This window comes from Corvus moneduloides, chromosome 1, assembly GCF_009650955.1.
Source record: "Corvus moneduloides isolate bCorMon1 chromosome 1, bCorMon1.pri, whole genome shotgun sequence".
NCBI classification, from domain to species: domain Eukaryota; kingdom Metazoa; phylum Chordata; class Aves; order Passeriformes; family Corvidae; genus Corvus; species Corvus moneduloides.
In genome coordinates, this window is record NC_045476.1 from 41,256,278 (window position 1) to 41,278,252 (window position 21,975).

At 42.0% G+C, this 21,975-nt stretch overlaps 1 protein-coding gene across 2 annotated transcripts in view; it reads right to left on the bottom strand.

Annotated features, from left to right (window-relative positions):
* TGFBR2 (transforming growth factor beta receptor 2) overlaps positions 1-20,882 on the bottom strand; it is a 61,129-nt gene extending 40,247 nt beyond the window's left edge. Inside the window, exons 1-2 of one of the 2 annotated variants that reach the window (XM_032107581.1) lie at positions 20,743-20,882; positions 20,343-20,588 (exon numbers count right to left, since the gene is read on the bottom strand). In XM_032107581.1, coding sequence (XP_031963472.1) covers positions 20,343-20,436 — 94 coding nt within the window. In that variant the 5' untranslated portion in view covers positions 20,437-20,588; positions 20,743-20,882. Of the gene's footprint in view, positions 1-20,342; positions 20,589-20,742 lie in introns of those variants that run through there. The other variant, XM_032107574.1, reaches the window with a different exon arrangement.
* Positions 20,883-21,975: the final 1,093 nt, after the last annotated feature.

A 21,975-nucleotide genomic window follows, 5' to 3' on the forward strand; every position in this document is an offset into this window, starting at 1 on the left:
CACTGAATTTGGGAAACCACCATTTCCTACCTACCAGCAGGCAAGATATAGGGGAAGGTACATGCAGAGGGAGAAGACAAAAGGAAAAGGAGCAGGAGTTGGCAAACTTCGTTTAACTTGCCTCTGCAGTAGAAGTGCCTGGCTTTTAACAGCAAGTGGAACTGGCAAAACTTTGCTTTAGGGATTGCTGCAGGCACTGACACAGACACAGAATCAAATCTGGCAGGAGCGGGGGGAAGAGACACAACCAGAGAAAATAAGAGAGAGAACAGCACACTAAGCTGGAGATCCTGAAGAAGAAAATAATTTTTGTATTTAAAGAATTAAAATATCACTATTTTTATCCACTATTCCCAAAATGAGTGATCATTAGCAGTCTTAATCATGGGCTGGGCTCTTCTCTCTGGTATACAGGGCACAGCAGTGCCTCAAACATGCCTAATGACAGAGCTCACTGTTGTGACTGCTGACTGACAGCAGTGCAGGTGAGAGGAGACTCCAGCTCAGCACTTACAATAGAAGTGTGGAAGCATTCTGAAAACATTATTGTGATGCCTCAAATAATGAGATGGATTTTCACCTGCAGCTTTTTAACTTGCAGCTCTCTCCCACATTTTCTGGGCACTATTAAGCACTCCATGGTTGGAAGAACAAAAGAATACTGTCTCCAGGCAAGGAGGCCGAAAAAAATATAAATGATGGCTTCCCATAGGGCACTTAAATGGACATTTCATCTTCTCCTGACTTTAACCCACAGCCTCCCTAACACAGCCAGTAACAGCACACAGCACTGGAGAACCATATGTGATATAACACAAAGTTCAATTTATTCAATTATGACTACAGGGTCTAGGTCTTTTTCTGCATAATGCATTACATTTGGAATTTACTGGAAGTTGTCTTTGGTGGTTAACCCCTCCTGGGACTCCAGATATACAGTGGACATTAAGTACAACAATGCTCATCTGGTTCTCAAGATTAGCAAAAACAGCTTTCCTGCCTTGTTGGAATAAGCATGATTCATAGTTCAGAACTGACATTTGCATAACTAATTCTGACCTGTGCACTAAGAAGCATATCCTGCATTTAAATCTCCCTTTTTATTCTCGTCTGCTCAGTGAAAGCTGCCATTACTTCACTTGAAACAGAGATGAAACAGTATAAACACTTCAGCTTTGTACAAATGTTATTTTTCCAACTCATATGGTCTGAAAATAGACAGCAGTCATTCAAGAATAATACAGTTATTCTGTGATATTTTTTCATAACAGATGAGTCTCTGTGGAAGACCCCCTAACAATTTAGAATATACATAATTAGGAACAATTCTGACTCAGAAAAACACAAATGTAGCTCCACTCCGTGCTACAGAACCTCACCAGCACAAACCCATGAAACTGTATCTTCTACATAGCTGGAATGGAGTTTCATTCATATCTCTTCCTTCAGCCAGTTAATAAAACCTGTTTATAGTAACATGCTTCTCTCCACTCTTGTTCCCTCAACAGTCACACCACCACCACCAACCTACTTCAAAATATGAAAGGGCTCTTAATTCTTCATAATGGCAATGGGGAAGGTGAATCATTTGTACTGATGGGCACACATATTCCCTCCAAAAGCTTAATTTACATTTCTTCCCTTTATGTCTCTTACTACAAAAGTAATGAGGAACATCCACCTTAAAGAGTAATTTACCCTGTTTTCAAGGGTCTATTTATTAAACTCCCAGTTTCCAACAGGGAAATTCAGAAGTCCACCCAGTACAGGTGGAACAAAAACTTAAATTTGCTAAAAATGTTATATGGCTAAGCTATTTCTGTGAGCTGTGAAGTATTCCATAGAAACACATCCTGGCACCTCAGTTTATCTGCAAGGCTACTGAATGTGCTCAATGCCACATGCAAACTGAAAAGCCCATGGGATCACAAAAGAAATTGATCATATTCTTAAGGTACCAGAGCTGCTTATTGGGAGGCATCACTTTCTTACTTACAAGCAGTCCTAAATGTTTGTCTTGGGATACCTGCTTAATGCAAAGGCAATCTTGTCTGCCTTTTTAGGTGCATCCTCACTGGACAGGCTACAGGTGGGAGGAAAGCAGAGAAGTTTTTAACTTTATGTCTCAGGTCAAGGGAGTGCATCTTCTGCTAAACTTCTGGGCAACAGAACACATTAGGATCTGTGGTACAGGCAAAGAGGCAAATTTCAAAAGTGTTAGGAGCTTCCTGCTAAACTGTATTGCCAAACCCTGCCATCCTTCCCATGGGGAATTGCAGTTGTGGTACTTGTGATGGACAGAGTCGGTGGGCATATGGGTACAACAGTTCCTATTTTTCCCTTACAATGACAACTGTGGTGCTGGCTCTTTGCTGTGACACCAGAGCATGCTGTGCAGATGGAGCCCTGCCCTCAGCTCCCACAGACCACTGCACCACCAAAGACACACAGAAATCTAAAATAGTAACATATTTGCTTAGCCAAACACTCACAAATGACACTCCTACAGGGCTTTACTCTTATTTAGTATAGGGCCTCATCATGCCTAACTTTCTGAATGGCTTCAAGTAACCAAATGCTGGCCCGGCATACACACAGCATCACATGAACTTATTGCATTAAATTAAAAGGATGGAGGTTTTAAAATTTTCATGTGGATCATCAAATCCTGTTAAAGCTGATTTACTTCAATACAGGTTTTATTAGGAACAAGTCTAGTCAGACTCAAAATTGAGAATTACTGCACATATAAGTTGTTGTGGTTTATTCAATTACTTTTAAATCAACTGTAAGCTCAAGAGTTCTGAATTCTGTACATGGAAAAAGCTTTCGTGTTACTTGATTATCTACCTGCAGCATTTTCAGCAGTAATAAGGAAGGCTAGATAGACAGCAGAAAATCATCTCTTCCAAACGCAAGGTGGAAATTATTTAAAGACTGCTCTCTACACTGGCAGCATACAGAAACTCAGGTGGCAAAATGCCAAATCTTTCTCCTGAAACTACAGCTAACTCGCACTAAAGTTAACCCTTGCTACAGCTAAATTCTTGCCAAATGTGTATCCTCTACTGTATTCAAAAGAGCGCACTAAGAAAATTAAAACATAGAGGAAACTGTGTAAGTAACACTTAGAAGCTGCTGTGGCTTGCCAAGAGTTAATACAGGTAGGCAGATGTTTATTAATACTGTTTATTCACTCAGCAGACTGGCAGGCACTTGCAAACCCTCTCTGGTCTCAGAGACAAACCTCCAGGAAACGTTATGAAATATGTTACTTTGGGGGAAGACTTTTGCTTGCTTTTTAAAGTAGTGAAAATGAAGCATAGACATAAAGACTGTGACAAGTCACACAAAACAGGAAATTCAAAGTTACGTCTGACTCCCACAGGTTCCCTTTGATACAGCCAGGTTGCTTGGTGAATCAGAAAAAGTGTCACCCCTGTATTTGCCATTTTATGCTTTTAACTCTCATTTTTATTTGCTTTACTAGTATGCCCTAAAAACTGGCGATACACACTCTCCTGACAGGTTTAGAAGTCAGAAGGCCAAACCCATGTTCCCTTCTGAAAGGCTCCTGCCACATGCAGCTTTACAGAGCCCTCATCAGATCCCTCCTTTGGGGATGCCACTGCAAAGGCCCACTCACACACACACCTCTTCTGACATCTTATTTTTAATGTTCCTTTTTGATGCAAGGAAACAACATACTTTGTGAGCAGCAATTGTCTGCCACATGGAGAAATCCTCAGACCATTTTCAAAAAAATAACAAATTTGTTTCTAAAGCATTGTGAACACAAAAGATCTTCCCTTTTCCCCCTTCTCTCTAGTGAGGCCATAGAGAAATATCTGCACAAAGAATTTTGCAAAAAACATCAATCATTCTCCCCTGCTCATTATTTGTTCACATCCCTCACTGCACTTTCTCCTTCCTCCCACAGGAATCAGACCGCACCTCACCACACCTCCCTCCCCCTCCAAAGGCCAGCCTGACCCAGAAGAGTTCTCCAATCTATACATCTATCTGACAACACAAACACAATGAAGAATGTGGTATGAGGAGCAGCAACCCACAGCTGGGGTAAGGCAAAACTGCATACTTCAGCTGCAGTAGCACTGTCAGGGGCTGAGAAAAGTCTCTGTGGATATACGGCTGGAGTTACTTCTGGGAAAAGGTCAGGCTGCCCGACATGCCAGGGATGTGGGGGACCTGCTGTCTGCTGCTGTCTCCAACCCACATCCTGCTTTCAGATGTTAGGAGATGTCACAGCCCTTCCAGGAGAGGAAACAGGGGCTCTGCAGTTGGTCTTTTTGCCAGGCATCATCACTGCAAGGGCAGATGGGATTTGCTTAGGACTCATCTGCATGGGTTATGACACTTTGGGGAGAACTCCAAGGATTGATGTTTCTTCCCAGACATGTCAGCAGAAGCACATCAGGCCTCAGAGTTGTTTAAATCCACTGTAAAAGTAGGTTGGAGGTTATTTTGATTCTGAAGTATAGAAAAAGAACTTTTGGTGTCTCAAGTTAACATTTATGGGAGACATCTAAGAAGACAGGGACTACCCTCTGTGACTGTTTCTTCAGCAGTACAGAGACCTATCAGATGCCTCCTCTTCACAGGATGCTGAAAGAGTCAGAGCAGGCTTGTTTTTAGAATATAATTTTTTCAAGAGGAAGGATATAAAAGGGACAGAGAGTATGTGAAGCACATATATCTTCTGTCTGATGTGAAACATCTGATTTTGCTGCAGTTCTGTAATGTGAACACAAAAAACAAAATTCAACCAATCACCCTAATTCTGCTTTGTTTCAGGGAAAAAGTGTGATGAACATTTACCTGAAACTGCTTCTAGTCTGGGAAAATACTCTGTAAACCCAGACAAAAGTTCTACCTTTTGTTCTGAAACTTTTGCTGAACTGCAACTCATATCTCTGATTTCAAAGATCCTGATTCAGACTACAATTCCTTTCTCTGAACTGGAATCAAGACCCTGTGGACCAAAGAACAAAACTTTAGTCAAACAAAGCCAAACCTAAAATAATGGATTTGGGATTAAAAAAAAAAAGTAAATCAAAAGCAATCTTAAAATGTAACACGGTAACTGGAATGGGCTGCATCTGTTCAAATATCAGTTTAAGTGTCACAGTTACAAGCAGGAAATACTTCAGAATTATGAAGCACAAGGGGCAGAAATAGCATGAGTAAGACATAAAAAGATTTTATGTACAATAGCATAGTTTGGAGCACACACATTGCAGGCCTGCCATTCAGTGTTTTAATTTCACCTAGGCAGAGGTATTTGAACAGAAGTTCCCCACTCTTTTTCCATGCACTGGCACTTCACAAGTGCACCTTTTGTGTCAGCTGCTGGAGCGTGTTCGAGCCCTGAGTTAGGGGGTGCTTTGTGCCTCGAACCAGAACCCGCATTCTTTGAGCATGATCTCAGCAACCTACACAGCCAGGATTGGAGCTGACAGAGCAAATGGGCTTTGGCCACAGCTCCTAAGGCCATCTTAAACAAGAATGAGGTCTGCATGGCAAGAGTCTCTATCCTGTACAACAGAAAACTGCATGTGTGTACACCAGTTGCTGCTGAACCAAACCAGAATTTCCGTGGTATTTTATAACACTCCAGTAAGTGTGGGGAGAAGCTGCATGCACACAAAGACTCACAGCTGCCCAATCAAAATAAGCATTTAAATGGATTAACCAGACAACTGTGCTTTCAAACTTGCAATCGTTACACAGCTACATAAATCAGAGGGATTTATAAATATTTGTTTTTCCAGATAAAAGGAGGATATTAGCGGGATTTTTTAAAGTATGTTCACTGCCACTATCTGTCCCTCCCAGCCATAAACAAACAAACAAGGAAACAAAACAAAAACAAGGATGTTATGTGTGCAAAAACTGTAGTCACAATTTTAGACTGGAGGATTTTGGTTTAAGCTTAATATAAAAAGACAACTCACTAATGTAAGTAGCATGAAAGACCTCATTTTGTTTAGCTTTTTGAAGACCTCTGAACTTGAGGAATATTCGAGAGATGCGGAATTTTAGTTAAGGCACACCCTCTGACTAGAGGATGCTATTATGGTACTAGTTGACAATATAATCTACAGATTCTGGTAAGACAGAATTCTATGCAATTTCTTCCTCTAGACCTGAATATAATCCATCCTTCCTAGCCTATTTGAAAAACTGTTTCCAAATAAGAAGACTCATTTAACAAGTCCACATCCTTAACACACACAGAGGCTCCTCTGTCAGCTACTGATGGGCAAACATGTTTATGCGGAAGCTCTGTTCAGAGCTCCTTTTTACTGAGAGAAGCCATTTTCCTTCAGGAAAATGGTGTTTATGAACCATTCTGTCCCCACACAGCAAGTTTTGAATGACAGATCCAGGAAAACAGTATTAAAAATAAATTACTCTCTTTCATCATCCATCAGCTCAGCTAAAAGAGTAAATCAGAGGAAAGTCAGACACAAATGTAATCTCTTAGGAGTAGAATCACTTTGAATAGATTTGAAGAAAAATACATATCCTTCTCAAATTCAGTAGCTTGGGTGGTTATATTTGTCTCTGTCAAGTTACATGCAAAGAAGCAGAATAAGAGAATTCAATGCCCTGGGGTTATGCTATCTTGATAGATGCATCTAACTTCCACAACTATTAATGGGAATTATATACTGAATATTGAGGGAAGGGCATGTGCATAAAACTACACACTTCTAACGATATTCAACCTTAGGAAAACTTTCTTTTTCTGACTTCTGTTGCAAAGACCCTACTGCTGTGGCACACTGTTAGTGAGTGACCAGACTGAAGTATCTCTCTCAACAAAGCAGCATCTCCTTTGTCTCCCAAAGGTAAATTTGCTAGCATATCCCCTGGGTATTAGCTGTTCCTTTTAATGCATTTGCAAAGGACTCCTTCCAGTTACCTTTGAGACTGTGAATCACTAGCTGGCAATACCACCCTGCTGAAATAAGGGCAGGAATAATCAGCTCCTTCATTTCTATTTGAGGCTGAAATTTTACTGGGCTTAAAGGAAAATAAAAGCCATGAGTGCAACCAGTCCATTCTGAAATAAATAGGTGCTTCACCCTTAAATACCTCTCTTGAAACTCCACTGAAAGGTCGTTATCTTTACCATTATTTCTAAATCACGTGCAAAGAATTCATTCACTATGCTATAAAACTGAGTATTTTAAGGACACTTACATCTATGTGAGTGCATGGTCCACCCACATTAAAAAAAATTAACCGTGGACACAAAAAGCCTGCATGTAGGAATACAACACTTCTCATTCCCTACAACAATACATTACTCACTGCTTGCAGCAGCCAGCCCCGACCAGGGCTTGCATTACAATGTAAGTGGAGGACATTTCCACATTAGGTGCTGCTCAGCACGAAAAGACCTGCCAGTCTAAAATGTTTAGTCTACCTGCCTGAAGATGTGTGAGGGACTGCAGGCTCTTACACTTCATTTATGATGAGGTAGAATATAACTGTAAATTTGAAATGTACACATCCAGTTGGATTTCCAGGGTTCTCCCCTCTCAGTTGCTTTATGTAATAGTTGTCACTCTAATCCACTATTTCAGTCCTCCAGCTCTATCTTCAGTCATTCTTAAGACCATAATCTTTCACCAGGACTCCAATAGAGCATATACACTTGCAAGCGTGTTTAAAAGAAACATAGCAAAGGAATTTAAGTCTCTACGAAACAATTCCTTCTATTGAAGAGAAAGGCTGGGAAGAGATAAGACAGAAGCACAAGTGCAAGCGTATCAAGCAGCAGCTCAGAACCTACCACTGCCTCTCAATTTTCATCTGAATACCTCAAACTTCATCCAATTATTTCAACCATTTTTTTTTTCTAACAACTGAGAACTGTGAAAAGCAAAATATGATGACACTTCACAAATTTTCAAATGGTGCAGTTGATTTCTGGCACAGCATAATGTTCCTCTGCTACTACATAATGTTCCTGCTACTGCAGGACAGAATATGTTTACTGTCATATATATTAGTTAAATTTAATAGGATTAGGTCTTCAGCAGATGCTGTGATTTCTGAATGTTGCTATGTCAAATTATACTCATTGATGTTTAATATTTTAGAATCATCAAATGTTTCTGGATATTGGCCATCATCATCATCCTTCATCTGGAGGGCACTTATTAAACTGTAGAAATCAGTAAGAGTCTGCAATGCCTTGAACTTTTTAATCAAATGCCAAGTGAACTAGTAACTACATCATGAAAATACTATTTCAACAACTGTCATTGAGGAAGCTGTCCATAACATGGTCACAGCAGCCGAACCACTCAGCATTCCTTTAAACACCACGAGCCAGTTACATGCTTTGTTATGATGTCTGGTGGAACTGTTCAGTGACACGGGCAGCTCATTCTCTAAAGCTGTCACTTTGGCATTTCTCACAAATACTGCACTCATGTAGAACACAGCATGTTTTTAAGTGTTCTCATAAGGCAAAACAATTCCAAGCTTTCCAAACACAGTAATAACTTAGACTATACCAGAGGAAAGGGTTCCACAGCAATAGAGACATTTTTTAAATTCCTTGGACGTAAAATTTTATAACTCATGCATATTTGAAATATCCCTGTACAATAGTTAGCAGAGTAGTTTAACTGTTTTGTTACTTCTGGAGATGCTAGTCCTAATTCAGAGAGGGATGTGAGTGATACCAGCCTGGTGGTAACCTGCTGCATCACAGATTCAAAGGTTGCGACAGCTCTATGACTCTGGATGGTGTTCCCAGTCTGACCTTCTGAAAGTGACGCCACTCCACTCAGCTAGTCTTGCAAAGCCCTAACTTATCTGGGTATGCATTTAACAAGCCAAACCCTATCTTAATTTAGAGATTCACACTGGAAAGCCATCACATCCCTTGGCCGTACTCTAATAATAAAGTATCCTGTTTGTTAAAAATGCACACCTTGTGTCTGGGGTGGTTTCATTCACCTACAGCTTTGATTTGTCAGAACGGATGCTTTTTCACCTTTCATAATATCCTCCCCCACAGAGTCTAAAATATCAAGTTAGCACAGCTTAACACCGTATTTTCCACCAACTAACTGTGGCGAACTTCCACGTGAGCTCTCCTACCTACAGCTAAGCATTCTGGCAGAGCAGATTAAGCTAGGTTGCACTACCTTACCTTTGCCTTGAGGCAAATGATCCCAGTTAGTGGTGTTTATGTTATGTGTGGTATCTTAATAAGGCATGGCAAAGTGCCTGCATATCTGACCAAAACCATATCCAGCCAGAAAACAGCAGCTGTAGGTACAATTCCTAATTCTTTTGTTTTTCTTGTGCTCAAAACCACAACAGTCCATAATTTTGAAAAAGCAGGAAATCATTAACATTAAAACTCTTACCTGAAAATGCAAAAAAGATAGCATGGTTCCCAAAACAAACAAAACCTCCTCCTTCCTTACCCACTGCAGGCCTAAGGACAGAGTGGAAATTAATGCCCTGGTAAAAGCAAACTGTATCATGTTTTCAAAAGCACAAAATGGAAACTTAAAATCAAAATCCACTTTTTTAAGGGAAAAGTGATGATTGTATGGGTAGTCTAAGTACTCATGCTCAGCAACAGCTTGGAAAAGCAGGTGTCAGTGTTTTCTATTTCTAGGTATGTGGTTATGATAGTGGTAAACGTGCCTTGTCATTTGTTTTCATGGATAAGATACTTCAAATAATTAGTGGTTTGCTTCTAGCATTTGCTACCCACCTTCACCCATGAGGCCAGTAAGTTTCTGACTTCAAACCACCAGTAGGTACATGTCTGATAATCATACTATAAGTCACCAGAGCAAAAAAGCCTAGTTAGGCAATGTGCAAATTGGCTGAACCATGAATAATACACATGTGGACAACTGAGGGAAAAGTTAGGCCTTCAGTAGTCAAACGGAAGTAAGTTACCAATGCTTCCATGTGCCTCAGCAAGCTCCTGGCACACAGCCTCTTAACCTGACAAAAATAGAGGAGAAAAAGAGTGCTAATATCTTACTGAACTTGACTGGGTGTTTGAGACTGTTGAGAATTTCTGGATGCTCTTAAGGCTTTAATCCAGAATTTCTGTAGAGAAAGAACAGTGGTTATGACTCTCTTTGAACCTCAGTTTCCCAGTCACAATAGACAAGTGTTGAAACAATCTCTGTTCATTTCCCACAAGTTCTATAATTGTCTATAGACAAACTATAATTAACACAACATTGCATTATTTTTTGCCACATGTTAAGCAACACAAGTTGAAACTGTGGAAATACTAAAATAAATGACTGCACTGAAGTTTAATGGTGGCATCAAAAATACAGTGGATGAAATCGTGGGAAGCTGGAGATCTGTGCTTGGGTCTCCAAAGACTAAGAGGCTTCTCATTTCCTAGCTCACTGCTTTAACCATAGGCCAAGATGCTAAAGTTGTTCTTAGTTATAAGTCACCAACAAATCTTGTCTCCTCTCATGTAATAGAAGGAGCCTCTCATCACTTCCAGTCTGTATAGGAGGAGCTTTTGTGCCTAATACAGATATTTTGAAATCTTCTTTTTAGGGTCAAGTGCATATTTTTTTAAATAACTCAACAGGATATGGCCGAGTCTTCATTCTGAACCCCAGTTCCTGAATATTGGTGATTTAGCTGGATCACATTTCTGTTTTTCTTCATACACATTAAAATCATAAACATATACGTACAAGAATCCTGAGGCTGCTTCTTGCACTAATAAATATTCATCATACCATTGTGGCCTCAGGGAAAAGTGAGGACAGCGAAGCCCCCAGCCAGACAGAAACCTTAAGGTGAAAGCATAAAATGTGAGAAGTAAGTAGTGTGTGAGCAAGAAGCTGATGGAGAAAGAAAAACAAAAATAAAGAAACACGTTTTGGTTGTATTTTCTTTTCCAGAATAGTTTACCAATCTCTTCCTGTGGAATGTCTTCCTGTATCTATTATCCAGAGTAAAGAGAGAGCAGATATGGATTTAGTTACAACCAGACAGTGTGGTATTCCTGTTTACATGTAAACTTGGGTTAAGATAGCTCTGAAAGCCTCATGGCCTGGCACTGTACTTACCAGATGAGAATACTACAAAGGCAATAAAAGGATCAGCTTCCCAGATTTTTGACTTAAGGCATTCCCTTGTGGTAAAGTTGGGTGAGGAAATGGAAGAATAGACTGAGGGGAAGAAGGGAAATTCAATAGCCTAGAAGCATGTATTGCTGACCTAGTTGCTTTGTGAAGGATTAAATAAAGAAGCTTACGAAGTCATGACTATTACATGGTCCCCTCTGATCTTTTCATGAGGATGAGAAACGGTTGTTTTCAGTTTAGAAAGGAAAAAAGATTCTGTATGTAAAGTGTCTCTTTGTTGTGCTGTGAACTCCCTGGAGAGAGTATCAGTCACCCTGCAGGGGCTGGAATAATGAATGAATCCATCAGGGAACAGGCTTTCTTCTCCTGTGACATGCTTTGGAGGACCACCCACACACATGTCAACCCTTTCCCTGCAAAGTGCTGCCTCTAAAGCTTTCCCCTGTCTCAGCCAGCAAGGATCCTTCATCCCAGAGCCCTTCATTGATGGAGTTCAGATACTCTCAGACTGAGGAGTGACATGACCATGGGTCTCCCACTTTCAGGGCAAAAGCTCTAACCACTGCAGGAAAAGGAGGCAAGGCAACCGTGAAAATTGTTAACAGGAGCTGTGGGGAGGTAGAAGGTACACAGCAGGGCAGCTGGCCTACTGCCACAGCACAGTCACTGCAGAATCATAGATCTCCTTGTATGCCAGAGACAAATGAGAAGGGTAATGGCTGCATGCTGGCGGGCAGAACTGGTGAAAGGGAATAAAAGATCAACTACCACCTGCAAATGACAGCTCTTCTCTTAAAGTCTCCGTTGGTTCCTGACTGCAGATTGATGAATTTGTTCAAAATTTTGAAAAATCTCATTAAATGCTTCCCATTAGTGAAACACACAAAAACTTACTTCTTTACTTCCTGCACCGTTTCTTTAAGTTTCTCAAGAAGAATGGAACGCTCTGAAATCACTACCCAGTCATGTTAAAGGACAGCCTAAGATAGCTACAGGGCTGAGAATGGAGCATCCCAAGTGGAGCCTGAATTTGCACAGTGGATACTAACTGCATAATGAAAGAATATTTTAAGAGACTAGACAGTTGGAGGAAAAAACTGGGAAAGGAAAAAGACATAGTTACATCTATCATATTTCCGCAAGCCCACATTTCAGTGGCCAGAAGCTATTCACATATACTGCTGGCTGCAGTACTTGAAGGTAGTCTGAGTCCTGATGTAACTATGGCTCCACATTCGCTCCAGCCACAGAGCTCCCAAAGCATATGGGAGTTGGTCAGGACAGCCTGGTAACACTAAAATCAGGAGGGCAGCCAAAATGGTAAGACGTTTAATCTTCCTTTGAGCACTAAGACCTTTCCTAAATTTCTTGAAGCTGTGCTATCCAAACCACTGATGTACTGCAACTTTATACAACAAGTTTTCAGCAGTATCTAAGCTATTAATTAGGCTCAGGGATCAGACCAGATCAGTATCTCAAGACACACAAGAATCCTGGATAGGTGCTTCTGCTTTCTTCCCCAAAAATAACCAGAAGAGATAACCCATTACTAATCATCTGTGGTCTGCTTCAAAGTTTGGCCCCTTGTACAGCAACATTAAAGATGTGCTTATATTAGTTAGTGAGATGCAATCTACAAAATTGCCACATTATCATCCAAAAGCCCCAGGCACCATCAAACCATGCCAACAGGTGATGTATAGGCATGATGAACTTAATCCCATGCTGGGCTGCAGAATCCATAGCAGGATAAAAACTGGAGGGAGATGGCTCACCTGCATCTCACAACTAAAATATTTAGACCCAGGAGAATAACAGGTCAACACTTGATAAATCTAACTGAACCCCCTTTTCTTTGTAAGTCAATAAAATGACTACCAGCCCACTTATGATCCTTCTGAGTAAAATGTTAAACAAAATTAAAAACCACATCCACACTCTGAGGAGGCCTTTGTCCTTTAGTCCTCATTTCTCATTCTCTACTTTTCTTCCTTACTAACTACACCAGCACTAGAAGCTTATCAGCGATGAGGGAGCTTCAGTTTTCATACATCTTAGGAAATGTGCACAAATCTTTGCAAAAGAAAGGCCTGGTCTTGATGAGAAATCATCCTTCTTAGATATTTATCCTTTTTTGGGACTACTTATCCCAAGTCAATTCATCTGCATTTTCCCAAATTCCCCTACCACGACTCTTCCTGGGCAAAAATCCTTAATGATACCTTACAAGAAGTTTGGAAGTATTCTCTTTCCCCTGACTGCCTGAAATCTCCTGTTCCTAATGTTCTGAGGACTTCAAAAAACTGCAGTCAAATTACTCTTTAGCTCCAAGAAAGAGAACCAGATCACTCTGGCTCCTGTAAGACTGATACCACAAAAGCCCCCTCAAGGGAATTACAGCCTCATAACATACAGTTGCCTATTATTTATTCTGTGGCCAGATTCTGCCAGCTGGTATAAATCAGGGCAGGTTCCTTGCCTTCAACAGAGGAAGCTGATTTATGCCAGCTGACAGTCTGGCTGCACGTGTTCCACTTGCACAATGCTAGTTTTTAAAGAGACCTGTTAAAGTGCCCCAGGCACTTAAGAACCACGCTTGGGTCTTTACTTGGAAAATGCTGCTCTGAGGAATAGAACTGTGAGACCTTCCCACTGCTCTCTGGGTGTACTGTTCAAATTCACTTGCTTTTCCAACAGAAGGAAGTCTCAAAGCCCTGACAGAGCCACCACGACCTTGGGAATAAATACGGATTTTCTAATGTCCCCTGCACAGACCAGTTTTTTTAACTGAGCTTTAATGCTGCATTAAATGAAGCCCACGGGAATACCAATGCAATGTTTTGGAGGAACTAATCAGCTGCATAGAGGGCTGAGTTGATCTTTCAAAACTTGTGTTACTGGTAACTACAAACACACTATAAAAAATGTGGTGTGACTGGCAAATCACTGCCTGAACTTACAGCTTTGGCTGCTTGATAAATCTTTCTTTTTTTACCTTAAAACCTCAGGCATCTACTTACAGAACAAGGCAATAGCTCATTTGAGGGTGTGGTCTGAAGTGCTTGGATACAAACAGAAGATAGCAGGAAACAGAAGACAGCTTTCTAATACCTCTGGTTTCAGATTGCCATTTGAAAGGCACAGTGTTGATCCCAGGTGTCACTGTAGGGATGTAACCGCTGGGCTGTAAACTGAAGGAGTCTTTAAGTGTGAGGAAGCAGACTCTTCTATCTGTTCCTGAAATCTATTATTTTGGCAATTTTTTGCCAAAATACTACTCTGGGTGAGCAGAGAACTGGAATCCTGGAATCAGACTAACAGGACTGTTAATAATTAAAACTGTGGTTCCTTTGCATGACAGAAATTTCTGAATACGGCTTGTTAGTACGCTATGAAACAAGGACTAGAAGACACCAGCCATTCAGAGCACTACCACTCCCACCCAACAAGGAGCAAACAAACCCATGGCTACAGGTCAACCTTAAAAACGTTTTCAGGAGCGTGTTTTTCCTGGCCCACAAAGTGCTTCAACATTTCATACATTTTCACACTCACAACAGAGTGAAACTAAAATCATTTGAGGTGGCGGGTGTCGGGATGTCTGCACATTCATGCCCAGTGAGAGAGTGACAGCCCGCCAATATCCTGGGGAGAGCGCATAGGGGGAGCTCCAGTTTCAAACGTGCATTCTGTGGGTCAGGCCTGCCTTTCTTCCATTGACCAGTGATTATCTGAATTATTGATTAATGATTATTTCTCTATCTTTCTATATTAGAAATTCCACTGCGGACTATGGAAGAAAAAAAAAAAAAGAAGGAAATGTTTCCTGATGAAAGTTTAATGGAAACTGGTACATTTCCACAAATTGTTTCTGTTTTGACAAATCAGCATTTTCCCATGAAAAACAGTGTCAAAAACTCTCAACCAGCTCTACTTCTAACCAGACTAACTCAGGGATGGATGCCAGCAGGAAGTTCTTGCTAAATACCAGTTGTTTGAGTAAAGGAAAACTACTTCTTCCTGAGACAATCTTCCCAGAGGTGAAAAGGCTTTAAAATCCATATGAAAAAAAGGACAGGTAGTTCCAGCTGTAACAACTACAAGAGCATTCACAGCTAGAGAAAGAGCAAGGAAATGGCATATTTAAAAAAAATATGCACAAACATGGACAAATCAGCAACTGTATTTCCCCTGACACTGCTAATGTTACTGTTTCTTAAAATCTAGAACAGTTGCTAGAACTTTGCAGAAATGCAAACAAGTGGACATTAGTCCATATGAACTGCTGGGCAGAGCCCCGAATACCTGCTTCCATTTAGATTCTGCTTAAATCTCTAGAAACTAATGGACACATACAAATGATGAGCATGTTGTCACCAGGAAAAATAGAATTAAGCAATTCCTGGTGAGATTTGTTAGTTCTAACTACTCCTCTGGTTGAGATTCCATCAGCAGATGGTGTTTGAAGCAATTTTCTCTCTTTACATATCTTACCCTAAACATCTGTACACAACTAAAACTGTGTTGTTTCAGGCAGTAGGATATAAAATGTTGTACTCAACAAATGCCAGTGCTGCTGCTCTGTCGCTATGCCAGAGTGCAGACATAATATGAAAAACAACTGTTGAAGACTTAGCTGGGTCACTGAGAAGCCAATTCTGCAAATGTTTAGTATCAACTCATTGCTTACAGTGGCATTTGCCCTGTCTCAGTGTATGCACCCACTCCTTGCTGTAACAGCAATCTATCCCCTGTAGTAAGAAGATTCTCCACTGTTTCTTAATATACCTGCCAGTGAAGTCAAACTTCAAAAGGACTTTGTCTGTCAAACCCAAGACATATTCTTTCTGATTTATTTTAGTCTATTTTAACCTTCCAGAATAAGAGTTCATAGAAAAGCACAAGTATTTTTTCACTGCCTTTTATTTTATTCTTGAAACCATTTTATAAGGGTTTAAAAAACACTTCCCCATTATCCTGTAGGAAAAAAACCCCAAAAAACCACCAGAAACAAAAACCCCTCTAATACCAACAAAATTTAAGGCTAAAGACCTATTAAGTAACCCAAAATCTCAGCACTAACTCTTTTAGACTAGGATTCAGCCAACTTGCTTTTTTGTATCAGGACTGGCTCTCCACTATTTCATGCTGGGAATCCCTTGTACTCTTCAACATCTTCACAGACTGGTTGATATCTCAGACAATTTTACTGATTTTGTAATGCTCTGGCAATACAAACTATCTAATGATCTAATGTCCCCGGGATGTGCCTACCTGGGTGTTTCCCCTGATCCTATGTGGCAAAGGGGATGGTGCTGTAGTCTGCCTCTGCTTGTCAGGTGCACAAGGGCTGTGGGAGCCATGGACAAATCAGGACTGTAGCAGCCCACGTCCCTCCTGCTGATCCCAGGACCACAAAGGTGGCTGGAAGCCCTGCCTTTCACTGTGGCACCAACGCTCAGCTGTAGCCATGCCAGCCAGTGTGGAGACTGCATGGACCACTTTCAGATCAAAATCTGTGATCATGTTCCATACCTAGCCGATACAAATGCACCCTGCTATGCAAGATCCAAGAGTAACAGATTGGGCCCAACCAGTTGGTCTTGCCCATTTTGGCAATACTGAAAGTAGGGCACAGCTCTTCTGAGGTCAGAGAAGTGACAGTGAATGCTAGCAAAGTGCATATGGCACATACACACATTATTGAAACAAGAGTTCCTATGCCACAAATGCAAAAAATATCAAAGTATCACTTTAAAAATATCTTGCAGAGGAAATATAAGCATTGGAAACTCCAACAACTGGTGCTACAGCAATACTATGCTCTTTTTTTTATCCCCTCAAAAGAGCAAATGCTTTCTAAAAGCCTTTGAAAAAAACAAACTTGCAAAAACCCCCACAAACCAAACCATGAGAAATTTCCCTTCTGGTAAGAGCCTGACACCATATTTGCTCCTATGTTTGGAGGTAACCTTGTCACAATGACATCTTTTATCAGGCACCATTATAGGATGCTGCATCTTTGAAACTGCAACAATTCATCCCAGAAAGGAGTATTTCATTTTGAAGCAATGTTGTTTGACTAAATATAGGTCACATAATAGTAAGGCTTTACAAAATATAAGTGAAAAAATACTATGAATATGAAAAAATCTGAATTACTCCATTGCCCTTTTTTTGAAATTACTTTTGAAACTGCTTCAGGAAACCTCCTATAACTCTGTGTAACTCTACTAATGCTAATGGAATTATATTCATTTGCAGCAGTTTAAGATCTGGCTCCTAATTTTTTAATAGAAACCATTCCGATATGGAATTCACCACCTGAGTATTAGAGAAGCATGTTTATGCCAACGTACTAAAAACAGCAAGTAAACAAAAGTGTTTGTCAAAGTATTAGGTATAAAAGCCTTAGAATTCAAGGACACCCCATAAATAGAAGAAAATGTAATAATATCTCTGATGTATCCCTACTTCCCTCCTGAAATACCTGGAAAATTGCCACTGTTAATGGGGGGCAGGAATGTATTTTAGACTCAATCATGTTACAAATGTGTTCCATCATGTTACACGATGTTTGTTCTCTTACTTCCCTTTTGCAAATAGCTGAAGCTCTAAATTTGATTTTCATACTATAAAATTAGCTAGCTATGATATGGCTTTTAAAATAATAGAAAATAATGCAAGCAGAGTTTGGCTGAACGGAGAAATTAAGCTCCTGATGTTCAGAGGTGAGTAATTATTACACAGATGATCCCGAGGAACAAACTTCTGGTTATGATCACCCAAAGATAACCTACAAATTCATATTTACTTGAACACACTAGCATCAATTTCTTATGTGGGCAACTGCTGGTTTGCACTGACATTAATTGGTTAAATGCACAATCATTCAAAAAAAAAAATCACACCTTGCCCCTTTACTCTATGCAAAAACCCTTCAATTACTTCTGTGTCATACAAGACACACAAGCATCTTTTTCCACGAGATCATTCCTATTGAACCTGTTCATGAATTTGTGGGTTTGCCCAATATCTTTATGGGAATGTGTCATTCTTGTCTAGTATTTTGCTGTGAAGAATGTCGAAATGAAATGTTAGCTGGTGCTTTGTTAACCAGCCAGCTGATTAGTTAGTAGGCATACCTGGGAACTGAGCTCTTCTGACACTGATATATCACCTTTTTTCAGCCTCACTATGCTGCTGAGTTATTACAATATAAGTAGCTCTTTTTTTTTTTTCCTGTTTTGTTTTCCCCCAAGCATTTGGCAGCTCGAGTTTTCATTCTGATGCCAAATAACTACCAACATCCAAATCTCACACTTTCTGCTCCACAGAACTGTTGCTTTCTGATCAACTCTTCCTGCCATAATAGAATCCTATGGCACGATAGAATCCTATGGTGATTATCAAAACAGCTTTTGGAGCTATGGGATAGATTATCTGACAACAGGTCTACTCAGTTTTGGTTATTGTAGGGTGTAGATGAAGACGAGTATGAAAAATGCTGGAATTGTAACCAGTTTATGTCCTTTTTCCTCACTGGACCTATGACAAAAAAGAAGAACAAACTCTTGAGCCATGCCTGCTTTTAAAAATCTACCTGTAGTTTGAGACTGTCTATAACAGAGTGGAAAAAACTAATGTATAATAATAAATAATATGAGATTAACAGAAGTGGAGCTTCTCCATTTAAAGTTTTTTGTGATGGGAATCTGCTAAAATTTGGGGCTGGGGTCAAAATAAAAGCCATTACTAGTTGAGTATGATTTATATTAATGAAAAAGTATAAAAAAAGATATTAAAGATTAACAAGAAGTAGCACACCTCAAATTTAATATAATTTTGAGCTGTATCTTGTTCTTACACTGTTTTTTTCTTCTGCCCTAAGCTTTCATGAGTAACTTTACAGGTATGCAGAACCTGTTGACTTTGACAGGGCTGTTAATGAAGCATGAAGTTATTCATAACTGCACATAACTGGTGGCAGTAATTATTCAAGGGTTATCTACTTCATGTTATTATGTTTCAGCCAAAATTTGGGATCACTACTGAACATGAATGGACCAGACAGGAGAATCAGAGGGCCCAGATCAAAGTTTGTAGAAGCCCAGGTGTCTGCACACCTCACCTGAAGACTAAAACTAGATGTGCTATCACAAGACAGCTTCACAAGTGTTTCAGATGCAGTTTGCTGCAATCTGCTGTTGTCTGTTTAGGTTCACCACGTGTGCTACAACGTGATTTAGGGCCTAACCTTGATATTACAGATGTTAATCCACAGTTGTGTGTAACTACTTGTAGGACAGAGACAGAAAGCTCCTCAGGGCAGGAACCTTGTTTTTGCAGCAGAATTTTAAGCTCATAGTATATTATAAATTATGATATGAAGAATACTGCAAGCCACAGACCCCAAAAACCTATCTAAGGATGTCCTGGTAAAAGCAGAGTAAGGATTGTAAAGTGTCATTAAAAGTGAGTCAAACAACATGCGCACTCAGTGCTAGAGGAACGAGTGCTTTTCAGTCCAACTGCTCACAGTCGCGGCTACACTCTGCTCTTGGCAGGAACTCACACGAAGCCCAAGTTTTGGTAACCAAGTGCAGACCCACGCAGCAGCGGGCTCTGTGACCACGCACAGGCCCTCGCTCCGCGAGCCACCCGAGGCACCTTCCAGCCCTGTGGCCGTGGCTGTGCAGGACAGCCGGTCCCCGGCGGGAGCGGCGGTGCCGGCGGCCGGAGCGCGCTGCGCAGGGGCCGCGGCTTCCCCGGCCCGGCGCCCCCGGCCCGTCCCGTCCCCCTGCGCACGGGGCGGGCCGGCACCAGGTGCGGGAGCTGCCGCAGCAGCTGCGGCAGGGCCGGCAGCCGCTGCCCCGGCCACCGCAGGCAGCTCCCCACATGCCCTCTCCGGGCTCCTCCGGCGCGAGCTGCTGATTTCCTGCCAAATCCACTCCTTTCTCCCAGCTCTTCCCTCCACGGACGGACCTCAGCTTTGGCCGCGAAACCCCGAGATTCCCAGTCCTTTCTTCCCCGCTTACTCTCCCGCAGGGCCATCAACAAACACGCTCACCCCTCCCGAAATGTTTCCAGCCTCAGAACTTTCTTAGCAACCGTGTCCCTCGCCGCCTGCCCCCCTCCTGCCCCGCTCCGCCGCTGCCTCCGGCCCCAGCAGCTGTCAAGCGGCAGCGCGGGCCGGCGCGCACTTACCCCGGAGCAGAGCGGGGACCGAGCTGCCCATGAGCACCCAGAGGGAAAGGCGCAGCAGCAGCCGCCGCAGGCTCCTCGGCAGCCGGGGAGTCATCGCGGAGCCGGATCGGCGCGGCCGGCGAGCCGCGGGCGGGGCGCGGGGGCGGCGGAGAGGCCGCGGCGGCGGTGGCGGGGCTGGCGGGGAGCGGGGCTGCGCCGCTCCGCTGCTCGGGACCGCGAGTGACTCACTGAAACTTCACTTCGGCGCTGCAGGGGAAACAGGAAATCTTAAACTTCGCAAACAGCTGGGCAGGACTTTCTTACTCTTACAGTAGTTCCTTCTCCCCCTTCCCACAGTCACCCCCTCCCCTGCTCTCGCCCTTTTTCTTTCCTTTTTCTTTCTTTTAACATGAAACCTCACCCAGTTTGGTGTCAATCATCTGCCAGAGGCCAGCCCCTCTCAGGTCTGGCTCTCCCACCACAAGCGCGGCGGGGCCAGTCCCGACGTGCAGTCCGGATCCGTGCGCCTGCCTCCCTCCGAGGCGGGGACCGGGCACAGCCACCCGCCCGGAGCCACACCGGGACTTGCGAGGAGGCTCAAGGTCGACAGGAAACCGCCAGCTCAGAGGGCTCCTTTTCCTTGAGAGTTGGAAAGGACCCAGTCGTGTCATTTGGGACATGGGGACTTTGCAGAGCTCCTCCTCGCATCCGTATCCCTGACCTTAATGATGCTGCTGCAGCCTGTTTCCTCTTCTGCAGAACTGGTATCGGAAAGAAGGACGTAACCCCCCGATGAACTAAAGCAGGGAGCAGGGGAGGTTGAAGTCAGGGTAATAGCAGGAAATGTTCACACAGACTGGCTGGGCACTCAGCTTGCAGATGTTGAAGCTGACTAGAACAACTTGTCACCTGCTTCTTATTTTGCTCCCAAATAGGCTGGTTGTGCACTCCTCTGTCTCAAATGCTGTGTATGTGACACAAATGAAATTTGTTTCCATCCTTTGCAAAGGAACTTCTGCCAGAGATTTTGCCTTCTCTGCAAGGGGGAGATTGCACCTAGGATTCAGGGAGTAGGGTCACACCGGTGATGCCAGCTTTTCATGGCCCAGTCAGAGACTATAAGAACCATTCAGCTTTGAACGTGAACAAGGCTTGAGCTCTCTGCCAGTATAAATCCAGCCACTGCATAGCCAGCAGTTGTATTGAGACCCGTTTTCAGCTCAGTGTCTTCCTTCCTCTCTGAGTTAAATGGCTGGGCATTGATTGAAGGGTGATTGTTCAAATGTTGGTGATTTGCTTTTGTCTTGGTTACAACACTAATTAGAGATGCAGATCTGGGTATTTCAGAAAAAGGCCTAAGCCCTAGGGGGAATATATGTAATTATTCTCTGAGTGTCCCAGATCACCTCTGTTTGAATTTGGAAATGTTCGCATAAAGAATTTAATTGGCCTATAACAGACACTAAAAATAAAATCATTGTGATTTTATGTAAATTCAGTTTTAAACGCTCCCTAAATGCGTATTTTCACCATGAAGTCTCAGTTTATGGCACAAAGTCTCATAAACCTCTCCAAAAGCATTTTCCTCTCTCTTACCCCCTTTAAATATAGTCAAGATTCACACAAACAGGTGGCAGTCACCACCTTTCAGAGG